Raw genomic sequence first — 17,216 nt, 5'->3', positions numbered from 1 at the left:
TGACCTTCTGGTTTTTCAGAGTTGATAATTCAGCTACGCTCTCTAATCTTCTGAACGTGAGTCTGCCACTTATGTCCACCTCCGTCGTTAAGCACCAAGGTATCAGACATGTGGGAAAGATTGCTGCATGTCGGCCCACAGTGGAAACATCTGACTGGTATTTATAGGCTGAGTGGGTGTGGAAGAGCTTCTGTTTAGAAGATGTGCTTCCTGTCCAGTTGTCCCTTTCCTGTTCTGTCTGTCCCTCAGGAGGACTTATGGGTCGTCTGACCTCATTCTCTAACATCTTCCAAAACTCATGAATCCACTGAGACCACAACATGAGAAGGGAGGATTAAGGAAATCACAAGTAGTGTTAAAATAATGTGCAAATCTCACGCCACGTATATCCTGGCTGAAATAATTGCAATTCATGATTTTATCTCGATAATCATCAACATATGGATAAAACTCTTAAAATGGCACTTAAACATCCTGGCTTCAAATCCAATTTTACACAGCTTACATTTGCTTTGACAGACTGGAATGAGAAATATCTTAGGAGCGTCTATGACAGGAATTCATTGACAAGCACAGTGAGAGAGCTGCTCCGATATCTCCCCTGCATGTGACAGATAATCTAAGTGTATCGTAAAGTTGTAGTGGAAGTGGACAAGAGTACAAATGTGTGTTTGGGTGTGTACTTTCCATTGTAACACAATCATTGATTGATCATTAATTTAACTCACGGTTATTCATTGTACCAAAGATTATTATCCTACAAGCAGCAACAACATCTCCACCATTAAAGCACAAGTTTACTCAGATATTCTGGAAGCAACTTGAATATATTGTTACAGATTTGGCCGGCTGATGACGATAGGAGTTGGAACAATGAACTTCAGACAATCTTATCTCTGCTCTGAACCAGCAGCCACGGTCTAAACGGGACTCGTTTCTGCACCTCTGCAGCCGGTGAAGCTATCAGGCTAACACAGGAGCTTTGCGATTCTGTCACTGTGATCCCGCCGTACTTTGCTTGAGACAAATGTAATTTCATGTAGGCTGGTCATGAATTGCACTTCTCACATTTGCTGCCCCTTTTCTGCATGACTGGACCAATGCATCACTTTGCTTTTAATTTTCAGTCTGAAAAAACACTAAAACCATTCTAGATATGCTGGAAAGGCCTAATTTTACATCTATAAACACCTTTTTTTAATTATTATTATTATTTGTTTATTATTATTCATTGCTGACCCAAAAAAGCCTACATGATTGGTAACTTAATTAAGTTAAAATATTGAGATTTTCAGTCATAATTGCAATAATTCACAGATGTATCTGCTATGCATCTGACATTTCTGTTTTGCATTTAAAGTCTCCAGTAGGATGACCCAGAAAACAGAATGACCTACAGAAACCCATCAATGTCATATTTCAAGTAATAAAAATGATAATAAACATGTTCTAGCACTGCCCATGTAGTTTGATGAATTCATCTCTGGAAACCACAGTGCAGAAACACTCATTTAGAGACAAAAATAAAGAAATGTATTTCCACTATTAAACTCTGGACTCACCTGGTCTTTTTCTGGTTTGTCGGAGATGTCATTCATGCTGCTGGAGGTTAGGTTCCGGTGAGTTGTGGTGGGACTATCTGTTAAAAAACATTAACCCATCTTTGTTAGACCAGCTTCACCTTCACCTGAGAAGCTGAATAAGGTATACAAAAAAAAAAAAAGGATGGCGGAGACCCAAGAAAGGACAGTGGCCCAGACAGTTTGCTCCCCAGACAGTTTGCTCCCCAGACAGTTTGCTCCCCATGCAGCACCGCGAAGAATTACAAGAATAATAAGTGATTCAAAGTAGAAAGATTTCAAATTCCATGCTCTTTATCAACGCTGGAGCACAGCAGGGGAAAAAAAGTTTCAAGCAAACTAAAGCCAAGCTGAAAACACCTTTGACTCACATGACCTCTGACTGAAAGAGACAGAAACCGGTCCACATACTATCTGGTGAAAATCTTATGAAATTTGTAATAAGAAAGTGATGCACATGCAGTATTTACTTAAGATCAATAAGTACAGCCTGTCCTTAAACTTGGAACAAGTTTCTGGTATTGAACCCTCCCTAACTCTTGGAACAACATGGCTTTTAAAATATTGACCACATTCTTATATAGTATTTAACGGCCTACAGTGCAAAAACTCTCTAACATGATGTTAAATTCTGACTTCAAATCCCAAATAACAGCACTCATTGGCTTGTGCACTTTATTCTACAAAGCAGTGCCTTAGCTTTACGGTTTACATCAAAGTCCTCCACTGAGTGCAGGTGAACGGCCGACTCTGAACGACGCTCTGCTGACTCGGGCTTTCAGCTCGTCAACTCGAGGAGCGGAGATCCGACAGCAGAACGTGACCTCACTTCAGTCCTCGATCCGTCAGGAATACGAGACAAAAATCTCAACCAGAGCAAAATTCTGATGCCACTGTAGCCTTTCATGCATCTGCCCCCTGAGGATTGTGGGTAATAACATGCTTGTCAGTATGATGCAGCCGGTATAAATGATGAAATTGTTGTACTTATAAAGAGTAGATAAAGGGGGGAAACAACTAAAATAAAGGGCAATTAACAAGGGATCTGATATCCAAACGAAGCTCAAACTGACTGGACTAAATAAATATGAATAAATGTTATGTTATATAAAGCACATAAAAACGAGGACAACTGTACCTAACAGGTGACATTTTACAACAGTTTCATGAGTACGTTCAAACTGCAGCTGAAGGATTCCAGTTCTGACTGCTTTTACTCACGTGAGTCCTGTCTGAGTGGATGTGTGCCACGAAGTGAGATACTGAGCCATTTGATAGATTGGAAATGTATATTTTTGTTATTTATATGAAAGACAGTGAGATAATTTGGATTTCTCAGTTAATTAAAAACTTAAAAGCAACAAATCTTCGGTTGTTTCTATGCGTATCAATACGAGCAGCTGTGATTCAGAACTGACCGGGGGTCTGCAGTGTGAACGTAGACTGAGTCCGGTGAACTTACTAAGCCAGTCCATGCTGGTACTCCTTTGGGACTGCAAGTCCTCCATTGATATGTGACCCGACAGGCAAGTCACAGAGTTCCCAAGAGGACTACGAGCTTTAGTAGCAGCAGCAGGTTAACAAACCCGATCCGGGGAAGCAGAAAAGGATGGAAAAAGAAAGGAAGAGACGATAGACAAGCTCACTGAGCCAGTTAGGAAAACACAATCAGGTGGTTAAAAAGATACATGATTTTATCTGTATTTTTTATAAGCCATGCATAGAAGGAGAGAAGTGTTATCCTTAAATTAGGAGGCCGTGAGTCACTGGAGAGGATTACGTCGACAGGAGTCCAATTATATTTTAATAAACCGGAGGATGCATTTTCTCCTTCGTTATCATTAAATGATTATCAGTGAAGCTCTTTATCTCAGTGCTGTGATGTTGATAAGAGCCTCTGGTGTTTTATGTCATGACTTTCCATTTGAACAGAGGGAGCTTTTCCCTTTGATTGAGTCATAAACCGGTTTCCATAAAGCTGATAGCGGCAAGGTGATAAATAACTTCACTTTCCAAAGACCCACGGCTGGTAACAGATTAATAACATTGTCAAACATCCATTATGAAACATCCAGTTCCACAATGTGATACAATCGAAGGACACGCGTTGTTAACGTGAGGGCTGTCACTTTGTTTTAACCTCACCGCTTAAGAGACGATTCAGTTTGCTGCTGATTAATAGGGTTTTTCTTGCAGCCTTGAGCTGCTTTATTAATAGTAATTATAATAATAATAATAATAGGATAATATTCATTAGTTCATATCAACTTCACTGACAAAGCATTTAGTAACCAAATTAATGTCAGTGTTCCTTAGATGCAGAACACAGCAGATTGATGCTAAAGCCACATCATGCTGCTGTGTATCCTTGAGGTGAGGCAAAGAGACAGCCCTCCCTGTGTGAGGAAAACAGGTGTTATATGATACTGTAAATAAAGCACAGGTTATCACAGGTTACGTTAATTGAGTGAGAATGGTATGAACATCTATCATCAGCCTCCGAGATTCTGACTTACATAAAATATGACTTCTCTACAACATCCTATGAATAGTGGGTCGGTTTTAAGATCTCCCACAGACTTGGACTTTTCTCTCCTCGTGAAAATAACTCAATTCTATGGGGCTTAAATCTACAGCGGATGTCAATTTAAAATGAGCTCCACCTGCTCGTACGGCTGCTGATCAAGTCTGTGAATGCAGTTAGTACGATAAACTACTGTGAGAACATTCAAAGTAGTTAGCATGAGAACAAATGGTTGTGATGAATTAGCAAAAGACATTCACAAACTTATGTTTCACTACTTGAATGAGTTGAATGTGGTTTAGTGAGCAAGTAGAGGCAATAGTAGTTCTGGCATAAAGGGGTTTTGGTGTTAATGCCTTCAAAATAAAGTATAAGGGCGGATATTTAAGTCAATAAAAACCCAAGTAGAAGAAGCTTTCCTCATCTCAGTTTGCAGGTGTGCACGTTCAAATCTATTACAGAGTAAAATATGTGGTTTTGTTTCTTTCTTGACATCATTGAATAAATGAGGAGGACTGCACCAAACTGGCATCAGTATTACCGTTTTCCTGGTTGGAAAACAGCCTACTTGCACTGGAGACCGTCTTGCCGATGTCGGCCAGAGAGCGCAGGTTGGACTTCTTGGTCTGGTGACGGTGTTTCCGTAGCAACGTGTACATCACTTTGTCCTTCAGCTCCGCTTTCAGCTGGCCGATCTCTATCTGGTTGTCGGTGATCATCTCTGAAGGTGGAGAGAGAAGAGGGGAGGAAAGATGATTTGAGTCCGTTTTCCAGAAGAAGAACTAATTTCTTTGGCAAGAAACTGGCGATGTGGTACGTATCAACAGATTGCGATACTGTATTGTGATTTTTATAAACAAAAATAACATGCCGGCATATCCATAAATTCCGAGTTAAGGTTTAAAATGTTTTTATGCAATCAGAGTAATTGGATCTGTATTTCATCTCAGCCCCTCCACTATTTGTATTACACTATCGCTAAACAAAATGCTGCTTTACTCAACTATATGGATATTTTCTTACACCTCAAATATAAAAAAAACAATAACAATCGGAATACAATTGCTTATTTTGTCAGACCAACAGTTGAAAATGTGAATTTATTCAACAGAGACATAAAAAGAAAAGGTTTTGTGATACATGCACACGTTGCCCCAAATTAAATTGTGCTGTTGTCACATCACATTTTCATTTTGGGTGTCTCTCTGTCCCCATCATGCAGTATTTTACCCAGCAGCCTTCATTTAGCAACAACTAACCAATTAGTGCCACCCAGACTGCTCCTGTATCACAGACTACGTGGCATCATGAAACGGTTCTATCAAAAGGTCTTGCCTAATTCTTTTTTTCTTTTTCTAAAAGGAAAGTCAGAAGCTTTCAGTGCTGATAGAGGGCAGCCTCGGGGAGTTTCTCTTCTTGTGGAGCGGCAGTGCCGTTAATGGCCCATCAGTCAAGTCGGCTGGCCTCAAAGCAAGAGGCCCAGCTCCACTCGGCCTGTACAGTGCATGCAGCACACTCAATTACTTCACATTAATCCTTCCAAGTGGTAACTCTTCCTCCTGCCATGCAGACAAGAATGAAGAGCCTGGAATGGCTGTCCTCAAATTAGGAAGTTTTTGTGTGACCATTTACAAACTACTATTGAAGTACAGTACTGGCTGGACTCAGAGCTCTGACTTTATGCTCCTCTTAAAAGCAAAGAGAGGACAGAAGGAAACCTCTGAGCTTCCTGTGTGATGTGCATCAATGCATAAACCTACACGCAATACTGCTGAGCAGCTCTGCATATCCTGTACTTCACAGAGCAGATCAAAATCAAACTGGCAGACGGCTTCTCTGCCGACCTTCACCAATGTCACCAGTAAAAAAAAAACACTTATGGAAGACATCTAAAAAATAATACCTCGCATAATTGTCATAGGCACTGGATTTAATGACATTAAAACAAAAAATGTCCGCAAATGGTAGCTGACAACAAAACAAATAATGCTTTTTATTGCCAATAACTTTGCTATAAAGTTTTATTATGTGTTACGGTTATAATTAGGGGGCTGCACGGTGGTGTAGTGGGTAGCACTGTCGCCTCGGATCCCGGGTTCAATTCCCGGGTCGGCCCGGGTTCCTTCTGTGTGGAGTTTGCATGTTCTCCCCGTGTAAGCGTGGGTTCTCTCCGGGTTCTCCGGCTTCCTCCCACAGTCCAAAGGCATGCAGGATGGGGATAGGTTCATTGATGACTCTAAATTGCCAGTAGGTGTGAATGTGAGCGTGAATGGTTGTCTGTCTCTACATGTTGGCCCTGTGATAGACTGGCGTCCTGTCCAGGGTGTACCCTGCCTTCGCCCAATGACAGCTGGGATCGGCTCCAGCCCCCCCGCGACCCTGAATACAGGATAAGCGGTAGACAATGGATGGATGGATGGATGGGTTATAATAAGGCACCCCAAAGCACTGTTGCGCTCTGGGTAAGAAAAGAGGACACCGATTTCCTATAGCTAAAAGGGCAATCCACAGATTTTACATGTCAAATTTAAACTGGTAGTCATGGGGAGAAATATTGGTTTTAATTTCCTATGAATGACAAATGTATATTTTTAAAAGAGAAAGCCTGTTCACAATCTGATGACACAGTTGAAGGACATGAAGCTGGAACTGTCTAATTAAAGCCTTTTGTATCAAGTTGCATTGTGGGAAGTTTATGATGCAGGGCTTTTGGAGCTTAAATAATTGTTTTTTGGAAGTCCCTCGACTCTCAGGACAAGCAGTTTTAATGATTCCGGTCATTTAATGAAACATTTCCTTCAGGCCTAAAACGAGTCCAGTCTCCACTGTAAAAGATGATGTGCTTCGTGAAAACCAATAACTAATAACGTTTCACTGTATATAATGCATTGTACCTTCGTCTGAACACGTTGTGAACAGCATTACGTTTACTGCTGAAACACCGTCACTCACCAACAACCTGAGGTAGAGTGGAAGCTTCCATGTCCAACATGATGGTGCCTTTCTCTATGCAGGTCCGCAGCTCAAACAGGCTATGCAAGGACAGCGTGGCCACGTGGGGTTTACTCCAGCGTTCACCTCCTTTCTCCACCTTCTCCTCAAACTTGATCCACCTGGACAGATGAAAAAAAAAAATAGAAAATGTGTCTGTTTTGGCGTTGTGTCACACAACCAGGATCAATTGAGTTGATTTACCAAGAGACTCACCACCTTTCAAACTAAAAATGACATCATGAATCAAATACACATACTGTATGGAGGTATGTTTATATATCACAAATCTAATCAAAAGGAGGGGCGGGACAAATACCGCAAAGACCAACCAAAAAACACTTGATTTGATATAAAACAGGATTATCTTCCTCAACTATAAAGCTTATTCATACAGCCCTACGATCAAGATCAATTAAGTCATTTGCAAAAACAAAACAAATACTGCGAATCCTCAGCACACTGTATCATTATTAGAAATTCCTTCACTGTGACATCCCTCATGTTATTTTCCACATTTATCTGTATTTATTTCTGTCCCTCTACCGCTGCAACAACTGAATTGTGTCTTAAATCATGTCTTTTGCATTGTGGTTCAATTAAAATGATGAGTTCTTAAATCCAGAAGCAGGGTTATCTTTTTAATCACTTCCCCTCCCTCCTCCCTCTGACTCAGAGATGAGGAACTGAACCGGTACTGAGAAGTTGTTTCTTTACTGGGGTTTTATTTCGCTAGTTTTGGCTGCCAAAATCACCCTTGGCGGACAGCCAACACTTGTGAGATCCTTTTTATTCATTTTGTACACTGAGTGCACTTGGGGAGACTTTAGAACAGTTCTTAATCTCTGCAGTCATATGCAGAATAATAAATTTGACATTAAATATGCAGGATTTATTTATTTCCAACATATAAGCACTGAGTAAATAACAGGCACTTCTGAATCGTCTGGAACTGCAATCCTCTTCTAACCGTTCTCATCCTGCTGAACCTCTCGTATATTTGTTATTCTTTCATTGTGGTACTTCAGTTGACACCCCTGACTACACAGAATTTTATCTTGGGAAAAATATTGACATATTTTACCATCACTTCTACCCTATTTTGATTTGAAAAACTATCTTTCTACTTGTTCTGGATCAATTTATCATTCAAACGTTGCCTTAAAAAAGCCTTCCTGAGTAAAACTTTACTGAAATACTTTGACAGCAGATTTCTTCTGTAGAGTTCCTCTGCAAGTCATTCAACAGTGAACCAAAATCCAACTTCTATCTGCAGTACAATTGGTCGGAGGTTTTGATAACAGATCAAGTCATTTGGAGCCTTGAGCAGCAGCACAGGGATCAAGTTTCCCCCTGAGAGAGCTTCACTCATCCAACGTTAATGATGTATAAACAATCAGCCCATCTCTGTCCCGTCCCGTCCCACTGGCAGGCCACACAGGAGAAACCTGCGAAACCCTGCAAGCTCACTTTTCATGTTGCTGCAAATCCAAAGCAGAGCAACTTCCCTGATGTTCGACTGACAACTGAAGTTAACACGTCTGTTCAGGTTTTCTGAAGACAACTAACAGTTTATGAGGTGAACTTTCTTAACATCGCTACAATTTCACATATATATATAGGACTTCTGAGGTCCTTACCTGGCCGTCTCCTTCCACTCCATCTCCTGTCCATCCACCGACAGCAGCTCGTCCAACTCCGTGAAGAGTTGAGGGGGCGCCGGGCCGTCATCCTCCTCCCCGAGGATGAAGCGGATCCTCTCGGCTGCCGGCGAGACTGCGGAGAGAGGAAAGATACTACGGTTCACAGGCTGGCAATGGTGCCCGTTGGGTAAGGGTTTGGGCCACGGTTTCCCTTCCTCTGCTGGACCCTTCCCGTTGACCTCAGGAGGAGGTGGAGGTGGTGGGATTTTCACCATGACCTCCTCTTCTTTCCCTTGTGTGTCTTCTTCTTTCTCCTCCTTCTCCTCCTGGTTATTGTTGTTGTTGGACATCTTTAAAAAGTCAGTGATCCCCCCCCACCCCGCCCCCCCCTTCACTCTCCAAACCAGCTGACCCAAGGATGCTCCTCAGAAAGCAGTCGGCAAGCTACACAAACTCGCCAGAGTCCCAGAGCAGCAGCTCGACCCTCATTAAAGTCTCGGGTGGAAGTGACAGCCGCTCTCAGCTGCCTGCTCCAGCACTTTGTGGACCAGGTAGGAGGGGGCCGATGGGGTTTAGGGGTCCCCTCAGTGACAGTGTCCCCACAGCTAGCCCCTTCTCCCTCTCCGCTCCCCCTTTGCTGTCCAAACAGGCCTTCGCCATTGGCCCTCCAGCCTTGGCAAGCTGCCCTGGAGCCCCTCATTAACAATTAGGAAATGGTCCACAAACTGGCCTATTCTTTAGCAGAGGCTTGGCTTTCCTTCCTCTTGTCTTCTCATTTGAATATTTTGAGAGCAACGCAAATAGAATTTCAACGGGGGTTGATGTATGAATTATACTTTTCTCTGCTATTCAAACATCAAACATCCAACACAGCTTGTTCCAACACGTGGAAACAATATTTGGACTTTCAGTGGACAGCCCACGAACAATAAATAGCCCCTTTCATGAACGCAGGCACATGCATGTCCAACACTGCACACAAAGATTATTGTCATCAGCAAACAGCCACACAAGACCAGTGAATGGGGCGTCATTAGAGCTGCAGCTTGCTTAAGTGTGTGTAAGGATTGCTCATCTTGTGTGTCTTAGATGCATGATGGAGATTGATGTGCAATCAGGCTTTTTAAAGGGTACGCTTTAAAACTGTGTGCTGCGGCGCCAGGATGGTCCATGTACCCCAATTTCACTTTGAACTGAATAAATATTCCTTTGACAAGCAACTGCTACTCAGCCAATCCTCAGCCAATGGACATGTTTACAGCAGATCTATTGATTTATCAGCTGTAACTAATGACACTAATGAAGGCTTGTCTCCATTTAAAAGGCCCGTGATTCGGGTGCACCTGTTATATGTAAATCCAGGTCAAAAGAAGAATATATTATATTGCTCTATGTGGAAAATGACCAAATATGCTGTTTTTACTGCTCTTGGACATAATATCTTTGTGAGGACTCTGCCTTTTTGGAAAAAGTTTTTGTAGTCATCCAGTCTTCAACAGGTTAAGACTTGATTTTAAGATTGGGGTTAGGATTGGCTTCGGCGTATGGGCATTTGGTCGAGGTCCGGTTTAAGGAATCACAGTATGTCAGTGAGGGTCCTCACAAGTACAGAAGCACAAACGTGTGTGTGTGTGTGTGTGTGCAAGCGATCATAACAAAGCTGGCTGATCTGATTACATAACACTATACTGTGGCACCAGAGCGTTGACAATTGATATTGAATATATCAGTCTTTCTTATTAATTAACTCGACTGTGGTCTAATTTTTACTGCCAATTTCATTCTTAATCGTGGGGTCTCCCTTGTGGGGCCTCTTCAGGGTGCTAGGTTGGCTTGGAAAGGCCCAGGGGGTGGAGGTGGTGTCGCGGCTCCGTTCGTGACCTTTACAGCACCCCTCGCCTGGACCTCGCCACTTCCTGGGGCCGTGAACTTAGCGCTCACTGTGCCCTCGCTTGCTGTGCAGCGGGACGGCGGACTGTTCCCAGGTCTGCAGCGACGTGTAGCATCCCACCTGAACGGTCTTAAAACACTGACCCAGTCCGGCTGCTTTGTTGGCGGGAGGTTTTTTAGCGTGTCATCACCATTCATATCTATACAACCATTGGGTTTATGATTACATTGTAAACTAGAGCTCAAAGTTCCTCATAAGCCTCTTCATTTTGCTCTCACAGTGCACCGGATGGATGTATTTCACATTAAATCTAAAGTTTTTCTTCTGGGGGAGCAGAGGATCCGAGGTCCACCCAGACACCACATATCCTGAGGGAAACAGTGATGTCTTTAAATGTTAGCATTTTTATTATTATTCCAAATATGCAGTTATCCATTGTTTCCCTTTTGACTCCTAAACTTGCCATAGAAAGCCACAGTAAATAAATGGTTAGCACCACAATGAGTCATTGATTCATTGATTCATTCGGTCAAACAGTAAATGAGGTGAAGGCTTGCAATCTCCCCCTATTGTCTTTTCTGCAGGACAAAAACAACAGCAGCAGGTACTAGCCAGACAAGCAGCTGCAAGATTACTAGGTGAGGGATAAACTGTCTGCTGGTGTACACACACACACACACACACACACACACACACACACACACGCACACACGCACACACGCACACACACACACACACACACACACACACACACACACACACACACACACACACACACACACACACACACACGCACACGCACACACACAAGCTGCAACTAGCTTAAGTCACCCAACGTGTTTAATGACACCCTGGGTGGAATAATTTACATGTGCGTTTCACTCCTTTTAGCTGACATCGTATCCAGGGCAATTTGATGCTGATTACAGTAAACAGTTAGAAAACCCGCTTTAAATACATATATGACCAAAATTGCATGCAAACAATAGCAAGCAGTGCAAGGAGAGGGCCAAAGCCTCGGGGATATAAACTCACAGCCAATAGCCTCCGATGTGCACACAGTTACATGAAAAGAAGAGGTAAACAGACACGGGACCAGCAGGGCAGTCGGGGTTAGCTTTCTAGAGAGCAGAGTGAAATACTTTATCATAGCAATGCAATGTAATAAAACAAGCCAGAAATACTCATTTTGTTTGAATTCGTTTGATATCAAGGTAAGGACACCCTGCTGAAGGAAACACTATCTTAACAGAATGCTCAAACTATATAGTATTTATATAATTAATAATATAAAAGTTGATCGTGGTAAATTTTCATTATCAGGATAATATCGTCATGAGTGACTTTAAAAAGCGAGCTCCCAATCATGTTAGACAAGTTAAAAAGAGAGCCTGATTTAAATATTTTATTTTATGAATTTATCGTTTATTTATGCAATGAGACTTTATGATTTATGATCGTCTTATTTCATTTTTAAGAGCATATTTCACTAATTATTGGGATCATGAATCCCAATTATTTTGGTAAAGATAATCATGACATGAAATGTTCATATTGTCCGATACCTTTGTGGGACTTCAATAATATGTGCGATTTTTAGATAGTCCTTCCCACCCTGAAAGAATTAACTCTGAAACTTCTTCTGGCATCTAAACTGTCAAGAGTTTATCCAAGAGGGATTTTATAGTTCTTCATGAGAAATGTCTGCTGCCTATCCAATGCCCTCCAGCAAAGCCTCAAACAGGGCAACAAGAACTGTGTTGGTGCTCGGAGGAAGGTGGGAGGTGGGTGAGAAGGGTTCGGGGGTGAGACTCGGTGCAGAGTGAAAGCAAAGAGGGGTGAGAGCAAGCACGAAAAGGAGGGATAGAGATGAAAATCCCATCGTTCAAACGCAATTTCAAAGCTCTGTGTGCTCTAGCCAAGAGCCACGGGCATACAAAGAGGACTTTGTCCCAGAAGCAGAGGCTCATGGGATAGGGGATGGAGGAAGAATGCCCGCTGCCCAGCAGAAAGCTCAGTGTGACTGCCACTAAAGGCCTGTTTAGTCCCACTCTTGACATGCATCCTACACAAATACCGTCCATCGCCTCTGACCTTTTTGGAAAAACTCCGCACTGTACGAGGGTGTCTAATAGCTCGTCCATTGTTTGTGACTGTACATGCAGCGATAATGCAACTCGGCGTCACTCATTCAATGCGGGATGACCGAGAGTGCAGGAAATGTTTTTCCAAAGTGTGACGTTCAGTATGCAGGGCAGCTAGCACGCAGGCAGCGGACAGGGATTGGGTTGAATGCAGAGTAACAGCCAGAGGGGGAGTCATTAAAGCACAGTGTTTATACTCAGAGCATCTAGCTCTGGTATTTTGTTGTGATCGCTGATGGGGGGGCAGGTTCTGATGAGAATGTAACAAATATCCGCTGAGGGGGCACAAGCTGAAATGAAATGAAGCCCCCTGCTGTCTGCAGATAAACTGAATGTACAGCCAGTGCTTTCAATGCAAACAGCCCAATGCAACTCATCACAGCGAGGTCAAGTTTAAGCTTGTTTCTCAGTTTGCCTACAAAAGGGCTTAATGCATCACTTTGTCCAGTGATACCATGCCAAATGATCTCCATATCCATACTTAAAGCCCCCCCTCACATCAGTGAGAGTTCAGGTGGACAATGATACAATAACAACAAAAACAATAATACATTCAGATGAAGTTCTGTGAGAAGTCGATAAGGTAAATCTGCTAAAACCACAGTAACTGTAGAAAGCACTGGGTTGTATAGAAGTGGTGTTAGTTAAGAGAATGTTACTCTCACCGTCGGACTGCTTTTAATGGTCAAATCTGACTATAACACTTGCTCTTTGGTGGATTATGTGAATTACAGGAGATGCTTGGACAGATTCAGAAAAGATAGTGAGTCGAATCTTATCAGAACATTTGATCAGTTATTAGAGCGGCATTTTTACTTTCCTTGTTTTTTATTGTTCTGCATTGTCTTACTTAAAGTACCGGTAGTAATATACGAGGTATTGTACCGGTTTTAAAGGCAGGGTATTGCAATACTTTTCTAGATTCGGGATACCATGTAACACTAGTCACTCACTTTAATGAAAGAAAGTTATACATCTCTATTACATGATAACGTGCAGCCTAAAATCTTTGATCCATGATCATTTTACCCAATTCACGGTCCAGCATGAGTAATAATATTTATTATCGTTGTATATGCCAAAAATGTCCTATTGTTTGCAGCAGGAAATAAAGCCAGGAGGCTTGCATGAGCACAAGACTAAAGGGATAAAGACAGACTGTGACTGTTTGTGGGTGGAAGACATTGTTGATTCAATCAAGGAAGATTAACTCATCGTGACAACAAACAAAGTCAAACAAAACGATGGCCTCTCAAAGGTTTAAGTAGTTTATCCAATCAATATCCACAGACCTTTTCTTCTGATACAATTTATTTTTTCCTATGACACTGAAGGATCTCTCAGTGTGCTGCTCTAGTGCGTCCAGTCTCGGGCCGTGTTCACTTCTATTTCTCCATGAAAACAGTTTGGACCCTCATTACTCTCAGGGGAAATATTTGGCACCACGTGGAGGATATCAAGCACTGTGTAACACTTCCAAGTGGAATTGTGTAGTTTACTTTCACAGTGAGAGCTGTAAATGTTTAGGGATATAACGCGTGTTACCGTTGCCATGTAAACGCCGGCGAGCTTCAAAATGTCAACTTCTCAGGAACCAGAAGAAAAGCAGCCAGGCTTCTACCTCGACCTTTCATTTATCTAATCAATTTTGAAAGTCTTCATATAAATCTGAGGGTTGTTCTGTCATTTCTGAGAGAAGCGTGTATCTTTGCAGTGAAGTCGGGAGACAAAATACGTGAATGCATCACAGCAGCTTGTTCTGTCTGACTTTGGGAAATTAAACCCATTTGTATCAGAACCAAGTTTCACAGTAATCTTTGTAATCCACTTAAAGAGAACATTTGATCCTACTAAAAAAGGAGAGGGAAAAGCTTTGGACCCCCCCCCCCCCCCCCATCCAAAAAACATGTTCATCAAAATGAGCAGAGGTCAAATGGCCCTGCAGTGGACACGCATGAAACCAGGCGGATGTACTTTCTTGTCCCTGCAGCGTCCATCTGACCAAACAAGAGGATGTCGTTCCAGACAACAGACCAGGGCCTCCCCCCCCCCCCGATTCCCAGAGAGAGTAACACAGAGGAGGGCTGAGAGTAACAGGGGGACATTGGGTAAACTACATGCCTGTCAATTATTGGATGCCTGAGAGATTCCAGTTTGAAATACATTTCTCAAAAGGCAGAGCTGCTCTGGAGTCACAAATAGCAAAATACACAAATAAGCGACGGAGTATCCGATCCACCAGCTTCCCTTTAGAAAACCTCTCATTTTACTGCAGCAGGTGTCTGACAGTCTACCACGTGCAATCCTGGTTCTGGTTCTCCCGTGCCTCTCTTACTTCCAGTAGGCCACGGCATCAGCTTTACATTGAGACCGCTTCATAACCAGTTACAAAGTTCCTCAGAGGAACTTTGAGCTTTATGATAATAGCTTCATTCTCTCGAACTCTTTGCCTTTTGTATTCAAGCTCCAATCTAAAGTTACCGTATCTACAAATTGCTCTACCAACAGGTTTTTGCTAAAAGCTATATTCTACTAAATATTATTTAATTATAACCATCTCTGCTCACCAAAATGAATTGCGCTTGTTCTTAGTAACAATGGAAGCTGCCGCCTCGTGTTGCCTGCCATGTACGCAAATGCAGCTTAGAGAAACTGGACAGAAAATATTCCTTTTGCTGATCATTTGGTTCTTTCTTACAGTCACAGATGCCGTTATTTTTCTGTTGTTTTTTAATAAAAAAAGAAGGGGCTAGAGTGTGTGATCACAATCCAATCCATGGAGAGGCCATGGATGCATGAAGAGAATGGCGGCGGCGGTGAGGAGGGGCGGTGAATCTGGCACGTGCCACGGCCGGAGGGGCGCATTTGTTTGGGTGTTCAGAACCCTCCAGGATCGCAGACTCCGCCTTCAATGCTTCACATAAAATGTTTTATAAATTGTACAAACCTCTGTTTACCCACAATAAAGTAAATGAACCATCGACTCTAAAATAACACAGACTGTTTGATGTTACGCCGTCTCACTGCGCACCTCATTGATTCCATTGCAGACTTTTACGTCAGATCAACAGTATTTACGAACCAGCAGGGCACCGCGGTGTTGACTGTTAGCGAAATGTCAGCGCTCCCATTCTCCTGCCAACACAGTCTCATTTTCCATCAATGGAGACTACCATTGTTGCTGTAAACAAACGCAGGTGTGTAAGGCTTCATGTTCCCTCATCGGAACTCACAGAGTGTTTTTCAGAAATCGACGGTGGGCTTTTCATACATATTCTGTTCCTGAATACACCTGTAATGTTGTTGTTTACTTCCTGTCAGCTAATGGTGTTCACAGTCACACTGCATCCAGAGAGAGCGACCATAAAGTGGGACCTTTTTTTTTTTTACTTTTAAAACTGCGAAATTTTCAATGATCAACATTTGGCTGATTTGGAATATATTTTTCTTCAGCTGAAAGTTTTGACATTTATCGTACGACGGAATAATGATGTACAATGATAGAAAGGAACAAGCTGGTTAGAAAATGTCGGATATGCCAACCAGCCCACTGGGAAGCCCCGCGTCAGATGCTTTGATTGCACTTTTGCCGTGACGTCAATCAGTATCACAAGTTAATTAACCAGTGGGAAACCATGGCGTCACCTCACGCCAACACGAAGGTCGTACTTTACAATCACGTAGCCGCCGGCATAATAAACAAAACAACTCCGAGACGCTCATAGGCTACGGTCCATCTTATCTGCAAATACAGACTAATCTAGTGAAACCGAGTGTGAGTAAATGAACTGGCAAGGCCGAAGTGTAACTGCAGAGCTGTTTACACACAACAGGTCGGAATATTTACCCCCATCAAATGCAGCCTTCGCGGCCCCCACGGACGCGGCCCACTAGTGCAGTCCAGACACTTGAGTTCAGGGTTAGAGATAGGGTAATGTGTTCAGGAGAGAAAACAAAGACACGCTGGTCCTAGTCCGCCTCTCCAAAGCACAAAAATACACCTGTGAACAACACAGAGGTCGTACTGAGATCTGTCCCCTGGATTCCTGGATTTGTTATCAGGTATCTACGATAAATGAAAGCAGGATAAATCAGGGGGGAGCCAGCATATCACGCTTCACACTGCTCCTCTGCTCCCCATTCTACACAGCCAGCGACGTGATATCAGAAACATCAGATACATCAGACTGTGGTCAAGGGACAAGTCTAAAAAATAAAATAAGTATACATCATCACAGTCAGTAGAAACAAGCAGATGGGCTGGCTGTAATCTATTCTCTGATTGGATTTATGTCCTAAAGAAGATCCCCCCACATCAACTGATGTCAAATCCAGTTCTGGTGCTCCTCTTGTCACTTCCTGCGTAAAAATGATGTCATTGTCTTGAAATGACAAGTGGCCGGCCTTATTTTTGGATTTGTCAGAAAGCAAGGACATTTGAAG

At 42.6% G+C, this 17,216-nt stretch overlaps 1 protein-coding gene across 3 annotated transcripts in view; it reads right to left on the bottom strand.

Annotated features, from left to right (window-relative positions):
• The window catches only part of slc4a4a (solute carrier family 4 member 4a), a 50,949-nt gene that overhangs the window by 22,613 nt on the left and 11,120 nt on the right, over positions 1 to 17,216 (bottom strand). For 2 of the 3 annotated variants that reach the window (XM_084024856.1, XM_084024857.1), the window contains 4 exons: positions 8,736 to 8,871; positions 7,057 to 7,217; positions 4,646 to 4,825; positions 1,563 to 1,639 (listed from right to left, as the gene is read on the bottom strand). In XM_084024856.1, coding sequence (XP_083880982.1) covers positions 1,563 to 1,639; positions 4,646 to 4,825; positions 7,057 to 7,217; positions 8,736 to 8,871 — 554 coding nt within the window. The remainder of the gene's footprint in view (positions 1 to 1,562; positions 1,640 to 4,645; positions 4,826 to 7,056; positions 7,218 to 8,735; positions 8,872 to 17,216) is intronic. The other variant, XM_084024855.1, reaches the window with a different exon arrangement.

The sequence above is a fragment of the Eutrigla gurnardus genome (assembly GCF_963514095.1).
Source record: "Eutrigla gurnardus genome assembly, chromosome: 13".
NCBI lineage: Eukaryota > Metazoa > Chordata > Actinopteri > Perciformes > Triglidae > Eutrigla > Eutrigla gurnardus.
Note: the sequence above shows the minus strand (reverse complement) of the source record. Positions and strands in the feature narration are given on the sequence as shown.